This window comes from Tyto alba, unplaced genomic scaffold, assembly GCF_018691265.1.
Source record: "Tyto alba isolate M040663 unplaced genomic scaffold, T.alba_DEE_v4.0 Super-Scaffold_2, whole genome shotgun sequence".
Classification (NCBI taxonomy): domain Eukaryota; kingdom Metazoa; phylum Chordata; class Aves; order Strigiformes; family Tytonidae; genus Tyto; species Tyto alba.
In genome coordinates, this window is record NW_024881282.1 from 53,313,826 (window position 1) to 53,326,544 (window position 12,719).

Here is a 12,719-nt window from a genome sequence, read left to right on the forward strand (position 1 = left end):
CAGTCGCTGGCATAATTGTACAGGATGAAAATCCCTCAGAAATCTGTTGACTCCTTTTGCAAAATTAGCAGTTAAGAGACTGTAAGCAATTCCTTTTCCCCATAAGGGAAATCCTAAGCCCAGATTCTCAAACTGTGGTTCAATGAGACATTTGTTCAGGGTTATTTGGAGTTTAAGGTGTTCCTGCCACACCACGACACCAGCCCCTGTTGTGCTGACAGCACTGTTCACAAGCTGTGTTGCAAACTAAACAGCTGATCAGGTTTTGCATAAGCAAACATTAGAAGCCACAGCATTTCCCTGACCCGTATTAAACCAGCACTGTCCTGTCCAAAAGCAGCAGTACTGGCAGCACCGGGAGAGGAAGGGCAGGGGAGAATATGCAGCAGTGTACGGGCACAAATGAGCATCCAGGATTGGGAACTACAGCTGAGCCACAAGCTGTGCTGTGCTCAGGATGCCACAAGGTCATTGCAGCAGGACAAAGTGTAGTTTGTATCACCCGGATCAAGTAGGAGATATATTCACACTGCCTGACCAGTCTAAAATGGATTTAGGCCATACAGAGTTAGGTCTCAAAGCATTTGTCTACCATCATACTCATGTCCCCGCAATCATGTCCCTGTGTGGAGGAAATTACGTAAGTATAAAGGTGCCGTGTCCCTTTACAAGGAAAAAATCTAAACTGTACCAGCATAAGAATGCCAGTATAACAACTTCAAACTAGTGCTTTGCCCACATAAAATTATTTTGGTTTAAAAAAAAAAAATTACACTTATAAGTGATTGCTCACTGTATGGTTGAGAACTCCAAATACATGTGTGGTCTTTGCAGCTATGCATAGTTCATTCAAAATTAACCAGTTTTGCATACCATGTGATTTTCAATGTCACGATGTATATAAAGCAAAAGCAGGCATCAGGCATCACTGAAACACTTACTGGTTTACTTCTCGCTGGGGACTGTTGTGTGCCAAGTATCTGATGCCTATGTTAGCAAACACTGTGGTGCAACACTAGCAGCTCTGTAAAGCAAAGTAAGTGGTGCTGAGAACCCCAAATCCTCAATATAAACACTTCACAGGTTTTACTTAAGGCAATTTCTGTTTTGATCCTGCAGACTGAATGCCCATTAGTGGTCGAAGGGCACTAGGTGGGCTCCTGGAGTGCCTCTTAGAGGTTTCAGGAAAGAGCTTAATTTTCATCTGAAGGGGAATTAAGTTTATGTGCTCTAAAACTGCTCACTGATATCAACCAAAACAAGGGAAGTGAGGACAATTGGAAGATTTGCTTCAAAAGTACACTCCTGCATCTAACTAAAAGCCTGCAGGCTAGATGCAATCCATGGAATAAGAATGCAAGAATAATTTTGTAAAGGAAATACATTCAGCTTTTTCGCCATCCTCTGACTCCTTCACTCTATTATACTAAACACCTACTCAGCTGTATTGGTGAGATGGAGGTTCAAACTTTAAACAGAAAGGAAAAATCACCTTAAGGCTGAGACCAAGTCCAGAAAATTTTAACATGGAAGGTAAAAGTAATTTTGAAAAGGCAGCTGAGCTGGGAGTTGAATTTCATTAAATAGTAACCTGAAAATGCCAGCTCTTGTAACAATGTTTCCATTCCAGGATCTTAAAGTTATTTTTAAAAATTCTAATTTATTTTTTTTTCTACAGGAAAAGTAGGTAAGTTCCAGAAAGACAAAGTGGTATGAGCAGGTAAGTAGCAGAGGAAGGAGTGAACTCAAACCTTGCAGCCTCCAGCGGTAGCTGTGTGTGCGCCGCACATGCAGGACAGCCATGCACAAAGAAAATGACCTCACACAGCAGGAAACATTCCAGGTTTTGTGCACGTAAACGATCGTTGCTTTAAAATTGATGGATGATGGATGCTGAAAATAGGATTTGAATCCTCATCTTATGTGTATCAGTTGTCAGACACAAGCTGACCCAGACAGCTAGTGAGGAAAATGGAGATTTGCAACAACTGCCGTCCACAGCAACCAGCCAAATTGTGACTTCTTCTAAGAGGAAGGAATCAGTAGGAAAAAGAAACAGCATTTCTTTGATGCAGTCTTGCTGCACTTAAATGCACACAAAATTTGGCTTCCCTGAGTACTATAAGGCTCAAGCAGCAAGAGTTTCCTTGCTCAGTATTCATAGCCACTTTATCCAAGACAGCACTAGTTCTTTATGAGATATCTCACAGCCAAGCTGTACATGCCTTTTTGAGTATAAATGGCTTTTAATGGCCTTCTCTTTCAGCTCCTGTGATATTTTCTTGCTGACAGACAACCACACTTCCAAAACCTGTGTTGCCATGTCCTTCCTCCTCCCCACCCCTGCTATTTCTCCTTTCAGTATCTGAGTTATTCCCCTTTGCTCTTCCCAACAGCAAGTCATGAGGGACTCAAGAGAGACACTGTGCCCTCAGTCAGTTTTGGTGGCTGGAGCAAGCATGTCCCCTACCAAATAAATGTTACACTTGCAGAGAAAATTCAAAGTTGACGTGGAGCACACTCATCAAGCTCAGCAAGGGCACCGAGAAATTTTGGTGCCCTCTCAGAAGTTTCTACTGGTTAGAGTGTAAATGTTCAAGGGCAGCTAAACATCCAATTAACTTTGGGTGGACTTTTGTGGAGGACAAAAGGTAAATGTATTTGAAAATGGAAAGAGGCAAGAGCTAATTAGCACAATACAACCTTTATCATGGCACTAAAGGTCTGGGAGGCTCATTATCACTGTATGAACCTCCTTCTCAGAAGACCCCCTGTTCTGTCTGCAGAAATGTGCTGCTTTGATGTGTTCCCTGAACAAAAAGAAAGGCCCTGACATAGAGGGTGAAATGCAAGGAGTGACTCTCTGTCATGGTTTAAGGAAGGAAACGAGGAGGGACACTGTGACCCATTGAAGCTGCTGGGGAATCCAGGCAAAGAAATTTGAAGTTACCCTAAGAGGGATTCGATGAGAACTGGAGCGTTAACACCAAACCCAGAAAAAAGTAGATCCAGTAGGATCTTTAATGGTCACAAATAGCCAAGCCCTTAGTTTTACTTGCCATCTTGTGGCACTACATTCAGCAGCACAGGGAAGTTGGATCACTAAGCTCACTTTTTGAGCTGCTTCATGGTATGGCTGAGCCTACCTGAAGGGGAGCTCCTTCCTCACGTTCTCATCCCTTGCCGTACATGCCTGCTCTAACCCCACAGTGACCCAAAGCAACAGGAAAAATACCTTTTTGTGGTATCTCTCAGAAGTGACCCAGCTGGCAGCAGCCAGGTGTAGCTCGACCCAGCCGTACTGTGAAATCACAGCACCGGGTGGGAAATTTAGCTTTGCTGGCCATGACTAAGTGAAACATTCTTCCCGGGTGAGGCAGGCAGACCACACTTCATTACAGAACTGACAAGAGAAAGCAGTAATTACATGAACACAAGATCTATTACCTGACAGTTATTGTAAGATGGATCTAAGGTGTCATGTGGAGCGAGGCAGTCCATTAATCTTCCATTCCGCCGGCATCCCAGGTGCACCAGATCTCTGCAGTGAGCATGGCAGGTGTACTTGCAGTCTGAAACATGCATATATACACACACAAAAAAAACAAACAAACACAAACAAACAAACAAAAAAAAAAGAGAAAAAAATATAAATAGAAGTGTTTAGAAATTAATGAAGTTGCTGCAGGCAGAAACTGAGCGAGACACATTCTCATTTGCTACGTGACCTCAGACAAACTACCACCTCTGGACTGAATCTCCCCATCTGTATGTAAAGATGATAATAGTTACATATTATCGGAGATGTAAATTCAGTGGAGCCAAGGTGACAGTGCAGCACAACTCAGTGTCATGCTGACATGGCTGCAGTGATGCAGTCTGCTAGTCAGATTGGGGCTGCCTCAGAGTGACGTTTTTCCAAAAAGTCTGTGCCACATACTATGTATTAGCTGCTGTTACATAAGCTCAAAAGGGGACATTCTCAGAAAAGACACAACATTTATGATTTTCAGATAAAAATTTCTACGCAAGTACAATCACTATTACATGGTTTTACATGTTTTAAGCTTAGGTTCTCATAAGAATAAGTATATGAATATTGAAAACAGAATGAGAAGCTTATCTAAAGCTGTATTAGCCTGCTAAATCACAGTTACCTTCAGGAACAATTCAGAAATTTCACTTGCTGGCTAGCAAAATCAACTAAGATGGCTATTAGAAAGGTAAATTCATGGTAACAGAGGCAGATGGCTCTATCTCTAGTAAGAAATCAGATGATTCATATGGCCTCTAATCTCAAAGAGAGAATCACTTCAACAGTATTTGTAAAAACAACCTGTACTTACTCTGAAGCCTTGTTGCATTTGCTGTTTTTCTATGTAAGTTGGGCAGAGTTCATGATACCACTGCTGTCTAGCACTGATTGTCACTTTTTATTTTTAGATTTTAAATTGTTTATAATTTTGCCAAAGAGCAACCAATTGTACTTCACATTTCCATGCTGGGTAACATCATGCTGGTTTTTTTAGAACATTTTGGTGAAAACAATTCAGCCATTTCCAAGAATGACTCTTAGAGGAAATGCTTTCATTTTCCATAACTAAACTACTCTTAAAAAAAAACCCACTTTTTTGTTTGTTTTGGTTTTTTTTTTTTTTTTTTGTTGTTTTGTTTTTTTTTTTTTTTGTTACAAAGCTTTACGCTTCCCTGGTTTATAGCAAAAGCTGAATTCTGGACAGGGTTTTTTTGTTCCCTTATTAGTCTCCAAAAAATCTCAGTTTCCCTTATGTTTGATTAGATTCTCATTACAGTTCCTGAGGAATATATTCTTCAAGGTCCCCATTTCCAATCCACACTCATCAGCAGTGTTATGGAGCAAGGCAGCAGAGTGTTCCCTGAAATACTGCTCCTCTCGGATAGGGACTGGATCTTTAATGTAAGATCCCTGCACCAGAAGATTATCCAAAAGTAAAAATTTTAATGTGGATCAGGTGTTAACATACAATCACATTTTTGTGTCTGATATAGAATTTATGCTATACTTGCATTAAGGCAAGATTAAATATATTTTATTTGGCACAAAGTCTGCCAGTACAAAGTCAGCCAGTCAAATCTTTTCCAACACCAGTGACCCAGCAGAGTGAGTCCATACTGGACCAGCACACTGGATCAGATAACTGGGATGTTTCTGATCGTAAATCAGACTGCCTGTATCACTATAATATGTCACACTCCTCTTGGGACATCAGCAAATGGCCTCCAGCTAGTTATGCAGCAAGAAGGACTCTGTCCATGTTTGTGGAACCCTAGAGAAAATAATAATTTTGTATTTGGAAAGGGACCCTGTAAAATGCAGTTGAAAAGCCTCATCCACACCTGACAGGATTAAATGAAATTCAGAGCCATTGTTCACTGGGCGAGGGAGCAGGGCAGCTCCATGGGAAAATCAGGATGGGAGCACTTAATTAAAAATTACATTGTAATGCATACACAAAAGAAGGCCAAAGGAAAGTAATACTTAAATTTCTTATTTTTCTTAATTTCTGAGTTCTCTACTTTGCAAGTTGAGCTATCTTCTTCTTAGGAAAACAGTGCTTATGAGATCTCACTGTATGTCTACCTTTCTATCCTCCCCCTGTAATTCCGAGAAAGCTGAACAACTTCAACCACAAACAGTCTGAAAGCTAATTAAATTCATATGAGTTTTATGAAAATTATCTCCTGGCTAAAGGAGGAAGACCCAAACTAATACCCACGTCCAGGGCAAGACAGGCAGACTCAGCTGTCTGGCAATGTCTGGACAACAAGTTAGTAAACACATCACCTCCTTGGTGAGGAGATCATGGGGAATGGGGCACAAATCTGTAGGAAACCAGGCTTCACCAATTCCCCAACTTTCTGTGATTATACAAACAGATACACCAAGCATGCACCAATTTTAAAGATGCATTTTCACAAATAATATTAGGAAAAAATATGTTAGCTGAACAGTGTTCAAAACCAGGATTACTAATTAAGTTAGGAAACATTATCTCTCAATGCTATTTTGTTTGTCATTTGTATTCATTTTAATTTGCAAGTCCATAATGTAATTTGTAAGACAAGACCATAATTTCTGCCTGGCTATTATAGGTATAATTGCAAAAAATGTAAAAGCTTCATCTCTGAAACTCTTTCAATCACAAACTAGATTATAATATACTAATTATAAGTTTAATGAGCAAGACAAGAAAAGAGGATGATTTTTTTCTAGAACAGTAATAATTAAACATTTTTTTCTATGTATTTTAGCTTTAAACACATTATTTTATTCCATTCATGGCATACAATGTTTCACAAGAGTTCAGGTAGCATCAAATTTAAAATAATATCCTTTTCTAGTGATTCTTTACTGAAGGACCTCCAAAATTGCCATGAGTTCAAAAATTAGTTATTATTCTGGAAAGACTGTTTTGGTCATCAGATTGTGGATTGTCATATTATTTTTGCTTGGAAAGCAATTAGATCCAGGTGCTCTTCCCTAATGTGGTCTGAAATTAATGTTGTCCTTTGAATTCAAAGATCTGCAGGATTTAACTGGGCACAGTTGATAAAAGCATACACTGACATCTGGAAAAGCTAACAGGTTTATTTTACTACTGCTTAGACTGTGATCTGAAGTTATCTATGAAAGTGATATATCAATGGACATTGAATATGCATAATCGTCCTGCATCATTAGGAAATGCAGAGTATGTATTTATTAAACATGCTAATATTATCCTTTAAAAGTTTCATTGTCAACTACTGAGACATAATGTAACACCTTATTATTCATTATTCTATTGCAACAATGGCTTGACTACAGTCACAGAGAAAAATAACTCCACAAATTTTACAATTAAATGAAATCTAGACTACTATCCTGCTTTCAAAAGGGTGAACTGTAAGACTTCATTGCATTCATTTTATGTGAATAGTCTCTACCTGACATTGGGGCTTTTTTCACCAGAAACTTGAGTTTGCATGATAGCTTGTACATAGCTGTTCCCAGAATTGATTTGCTCCAGAGCGGCGCAGCAGAAAGCAAGCAAGTGAACAGGCAGGCAACCCAACAGATGCTCCAGCATCAGACTCTGGTAATTGAGCAATAGGGCAGAGGCAGGCAGAGGCTCAGCACCAAAGTCTCCCTCCCCTGCTGTGGCCTTCCCTGCCTAGGAAATGTGTGTCTTCATTTCTGTGGTGGCCCAGACAAATTTAACTTCCAAATGGATATGCAAAATTTATGTTGTGCCTGAGTAACTGAAGCACACAGAAAGTTCAAAGCCAAATTTGTATTATGTTTGCATCATCAACCACAGTAAGATTGGCGAAGTCTTTATTAGAAAGCACGAGGAGAGTATACAACTTGGTCCTGCCACTTTGTGTATTAGGAAGTTAGCAAGTAAAATCATCTTGACTTGAGTGCTTGTGGCTTAGTTCCCAGCAATCAGAAGAAAGATTACTGCTATGCTTGCTCTATGGAAAGTATGCCTGTAAAGCTTCTTGGAAAAATATTCAACTTACATAAGGTGCTTAGTGCTTTAATTCTTAATCCATTTCCAGCCAGCAGGTCATGCAAGATAGGAGAATGAAGTTCAGCAATATTTCTCCTGCAAGGCAGAATTGCATTGTATTTCTACAATGCATTGATATCAACATCTCACATGCTGGTTTGTACTTAATATATGCTGTGTTGTTCTCCTTTTTGCTGATGCTCAAATGTCTACAGCCTAGTTTGATGTTAAAGCTGCTACCAAGATCTTTTTGAGCAGTTTCACTAGTAGCTGTAATGGAACAAGGAACCTATTTGGATAAACTGCCTTTGGAAAGCATTAAGGACAACTGCTATGGGGGTAGAGATCTGCTGTAACACCAATTTTATCTCTATGCAGTTCTCTTTATTTCTGATTATTTGTTTATTTATTAGTCTCACTTAACATCAATCTGAGATTAAAATAAAGTTCATTGAAACCCTATTTCCCAATTAGTGAGTCATGAGTGATTTTTAAGAGATCACAGTCATTACGGATGAGACAGACTTTCCGAGCTTCTCATGGCCATCCTTTTACCCAAGGGAACTCTCTGCACATTTTCTGATCTTTCCCTCTTGTGGAGCTAGGCAAGGCTTTGATTGGATTGTAGCAAAGCCCACATCTTCCAAACCCTTGTAAAGCTGTGCCTATCCACAAGTATCATCTTGCCACTTAAGGTCTTCTGATCTGCTGTTTCTCTGCAGACTCTGCTTTCAACAGGTACACTGGCTGTTGCCACAGCCACTGGCCATGAGGCCCTATCTGGGATACACACTTCTTATACAGAGGATCTTCTATCATTTTCCCAAGCACAGAAAGACCATAGAACTGGCTTAACTTGCTTCATAGGGAAATGCCTTAAGAAGCCTGCTACAAGTATCTCGAAAAAGACAGTGAAACCATCTTTTTTCTGGAGTAGCACTGGAAGGGCTGAATTAGACCAGAAGATGTAACCAGATGTGCCTTCTCCTTCAAGCAGATTAGTACTGCCTGCTGCAAAGCAGGTGGTCTCTCTCACTCAATTTCTGCTTCCTCCAGCTGTCATTACCCACTTGAAAATATTAGCAGGCAAGCATGGATAGAAATAGCAAAGGATGAAGACTTTCAAAGTGCTGGTGCTAAAATGAGGCTTCAAGATTTATACTTTAACTGGAGTCATCATCAGAGACAGTGATACTGCTTACAGAGCACTCAAAAGAAATTTTGGGTGCTCAGTATCTTGGAAAAATGAAGGCGTTGTTATGCAAGTGCCATGGTTGGAAAGTTGCAGCCATTTTGTCAAATTTTCTGTCGCCTGTTCCCCTCCTGCTTTGTAGAGCATGGGAAGCTACAAAATCAACCTCAGTTTCCTTCCTTACACAAATACATGAACTGACATGGATAAGCCACAATAGGTGAAGTATCCCTATTCATCCTTTCCTTGCAGAATAATAACAAAGAACAGAATATCTGATATACTGCTTTTCAGAAAGGTAAGTGATGTTCACTCTTAGAGAAGTACTACACCAAACTTCAAAGACTATTAACATTTGTAGCATCTTAGCATTGAAAGGATGGTAGACTTGTAAAGCAGAAGAAAGAGCACAGAAATCCATGATGCTTTGAACAGGAATGCAAAAGAAGCAAATGAAAGTGGAAGGAGGTTAGCTGACAGAATAGCCTTCATTGTATAAATTCTTCAGTTTCGCTAAAATCCTCATTTTCCATTTACCCAGAACTAGCAAATATAATTTGAAACATAATCTTCAATTAGTAAAAACCAAACAAACGCCTCTCATGCTCATCTACGACTACATTTAATATATTCACACATTTACTAGTTAAATAATAGTCTATAAAAATGATATGTGTGACAAAACCCTAAAAATCAAAGGAATATAGTTACAGAGAGGCGGTTTATCAAGAAGAGTTAAATCATGATCTACTGGTGACTTTAAAGAATTCCAGCTTTGTTAATACTAGTTCATGAAAAGTCATCAAATTACACACTACTGTTTATGTTTAATACTGATTTAATGAGCAAGATAATTTTGAACAGATAAAGTCATACTGAAAAACTAAAATGAGACCAGTTATTGACTGTACCAATATTGTCCTTTATGAAGGATGATGTACTGGGTACAGGAGCAGGTTTTATATTACAATATAAATCAAATGCAGACAAACGTTCTCAATTCAATTGGTTTCTATGAGAAGAAAAGGTTACATGTCTACATATAACACAAACGTAACTTCCCAGTTTAAATGACTACTTGGAAATGATGGTATTTCTGCAAATTCATATCTGAGACTGTTGTTTGACTTACATCTTTCTGACTTCTGGTCAACAAAAATAGGAATTGCTCTGGATCCTGGCTAGAGAAACCAAAATTTCAAGGGTCCTTTTCAGAAGAGCACTCAAAGTTTTGTTCATATCCTGCAGTCCCACCAAGCCAAAAAGGGCACCTCTGGAAGTTTTTGTGCTTTTGAATCACAAGAAATGATTTATATACATTTACACTGATTTTTCAAAGATCTCTATACTAGCAGCTGTCGTTTCTTTATGGCTGCTAATTTTTTCAACTCTGCATCCTAGCATTGTGCAACCCCAAACATTTACATACACACCAGATAAAACTTAATCTCTGCCAGGCTTGCAACCCTATCTGTAACTGCCACAGCGCCCACTCAGGGTCAGGAACCCTGACCTGGGAACAGGATAAACTCCTGTAACAGGCTCTCTTAGGAGCTACTCATGGTGACTGAGATAAAATTAGCCAGAGTGTTTATGGCACAGACCTGCAAAATGTATTTGCATATATTTGGATCTCAGCAGAAGGCAGGTGCTTTAATAGAACAATCCAGGACTGAACCTAAAAACTCACTGGATTTTTGTCTCCAAAGCATCTTACCAAGCTACAGTTTGGGTACTGCACAAACCAAAATATGTTGTATTACTCACCAGTTTAAGATTCGGAGGTTTTAGATAACAGTTCATCTATCATCTAAGCAGACAACCAGCAGACTTTGCCACATCCAGAGATTACCTTTGCAAAGCAGGAGGGTGCGATCAGCCTTTTGGTGAGAAGATGAGACCTCGAGTGAATCCCTGACTGAGAACTCCAGGGAAGCCCAAAAGAGATGAGGTATAAAAATCAGCAACCTCTATGATCCTGGGAATGTCTAATGTCCCTGCTGCCTGGGAACATAGGGACCACATCTCTGATCACATGCACCAGATAGTAAATAATTGGTTAATAAATTTAGCTTCCCAACTGCAAAACAGGATGGAACAACAGGTATATTAGACTAAACAGCCTAAATCAGATTTTTTTTCAGTTTCTGCAGCAGGTACCTTTATAAACCTCTACAACCCTGTCATCTATTTTGGAGCTTTTAAATACTTATTTTTTGTATGAGCTTATCTCAACCTGGTTTGTGACAGGGGGGTTGCTAGATAACTGGCAAATACCAAGACACATGAGTTCGGTGGACATGGTCATCCTTAGCCAGAGGGGTAGTGAGACTGGCTCCCCAGGACTGACCCGCCAGGGCAGCACACCAGCCCACCCGAAGAGTGGAAGGAGACATTGCCATCTAGCTGCACGTTGAAGAACTGGGATGTAGGAGTTGGCATGGATGGAGCATCTCGGAGAGACCACTGCTAGCTAGGTAAGCTTGCTGGCAGCTGCCGCAGAGAAGACCCCTGACTGCTGAGGGAGGATTGTCCACTCTTCTTGCCAGCAACTGTAAAAACTAAGTGTGAGGAAGGGTTAATGCCTGTCTTCAGCTACTAAAATCTATCCTGGTTCTCAGATGTTTAAATGTCTCTGAGCACTTAGCCCTAAGTGGCATAGGAACATAAATCTCATTGATTTACTCTGGAGCTATCAAAGAATTAAAGTCAATTAAATCTGTTTGTAAAGCTCGTTTGTATTTTTATCAACATGACAACAGTCTCAGGTCTTCTCCCTCCCTCCAGTGCTTGCCAACAGGCTCCAGCTAAGACTTGTCACAGGAGACTTGCACAAGCCTGGGATCCTATACAACCAGCATATAAACAGGCCAATGCTCCTGAAAACTATTACACCTCCTTCAGGCAGATAACGCTCTGCATGCAGTCCTGTTTACAGTCATCACTCCTACAGAAACAGAACACCCAGTGTTTGCCAGACCACCCTGAAATAATCACAAAATCTGTTTGCAAACAAGGCTGAAAACGTTTACTTAATTCAATTGAGGTAAGGGTTAAAACACAAATTTGCAAGAGTGGAAACACTTTAAAAAGAAAAGCACAAGACAAGAAAATACAAGTTTGGATGATATTTACTTCTCACAATCTCTTTTATCTGTTTCAGCATCACAGCTAGCTGGAAAGCTGGGCCACATCCCCTACTGAGGTTACCCCAGGGCTATCGTGCTTTGGGGAGCAATGAGATCTGCCTGTTTCTGGGAGGCAGACTGAGGGGTTCAGGGCTGAGCACCCCTTCCCCAGACTGAAATGCCTTCTCCCTGTAAGGGCTCCCTTGGAGTTAACTGGGCACAGGAACACCACACAGTAATGCCAGTGTGTGGAGGAGGTACCTCATTTCTCCTTCCTCCTTAGGTCCTCGTGATATACACACATTTATGGCATTCTTTAGTGGATTTAACTTCCAGGCGACAGCTTTAAGCTGGCTCTGCTTGTACAGCCTTGCAAAAAAATGGCCTGAATTGCAATGCACACCTTGAGAAACAAGCTCCTTGGGCTGATAACATTCCTTCTGCCCTGAGCTTTGAGACCAAACACGAAATGATGAAGCAGAGAAGGGGGCGGCGGGGGGGGTGTTCAAGTAAGCAAGCTCCTCCTCCCCATGTACCTGGCTAGTTTTCTGATGTTCTCTTCTAGGGACACCGTCACACTGCCAAAAAACTTAAGATAACCTTAAGATTTAGTAGATTTTTAAACACCCTGTAGCACTGCAATTCCTTATGTCTTCCAAAGCTCCACACCTGAAAACAGTGAGACCCAGTAAGACTCAACCAGTTAATAAATGCAAAGACTAGCAAATCATACCCACACTTCACAGCAAATGCGAAGGGAATGACTAAATGCTCAGGTCCCACCAGCACCTTTCCAGAGATGAGACCTCAGAGGGACAACTGCTCATTCCAGCCAGCAGACAGAGCCTACAGCTCCTACTTCTC

General features: G+C 40.4%; 1 protein-coding gene across 2 annotated transcripts in view; it reads right to left on the reverse strand.

Moving 5' to 3' along the window:
• The window catches only part of RASSF3 (Ras association domain family member 3), an 88,601-nt gene extending 76,693 nt beyond the window's left edge, over positions 1-11,908 (reverse strand). Inside the window, exons 1-2 of one of the 2 annotated variants that reach the window (XM_032999911.2) lie at positions 11,863-11,908; positions 3,448-3,572 (exon numbers count right to left, since the gene is read on the reverse strand). In XM_032999911.2, the coding sequence (XP_032855802.1) occupies positions 3,448-3,572; positions 11,863-11,893 (156 nt within the window). In that variant the 5' untranslated portion in view covers positions 11,894-11,908. Of the gene's footprint in view, positions 1-3,447; positions 3,573-4,346; positions 4,365-11,862 lie in introns of those variants that run through there. The other variant, XM_032999912.2, reaches the window with a different exon arrangement.
• Between the last annotated feature and the right edge of the window lie 811 nt (positions 11,909-12,719).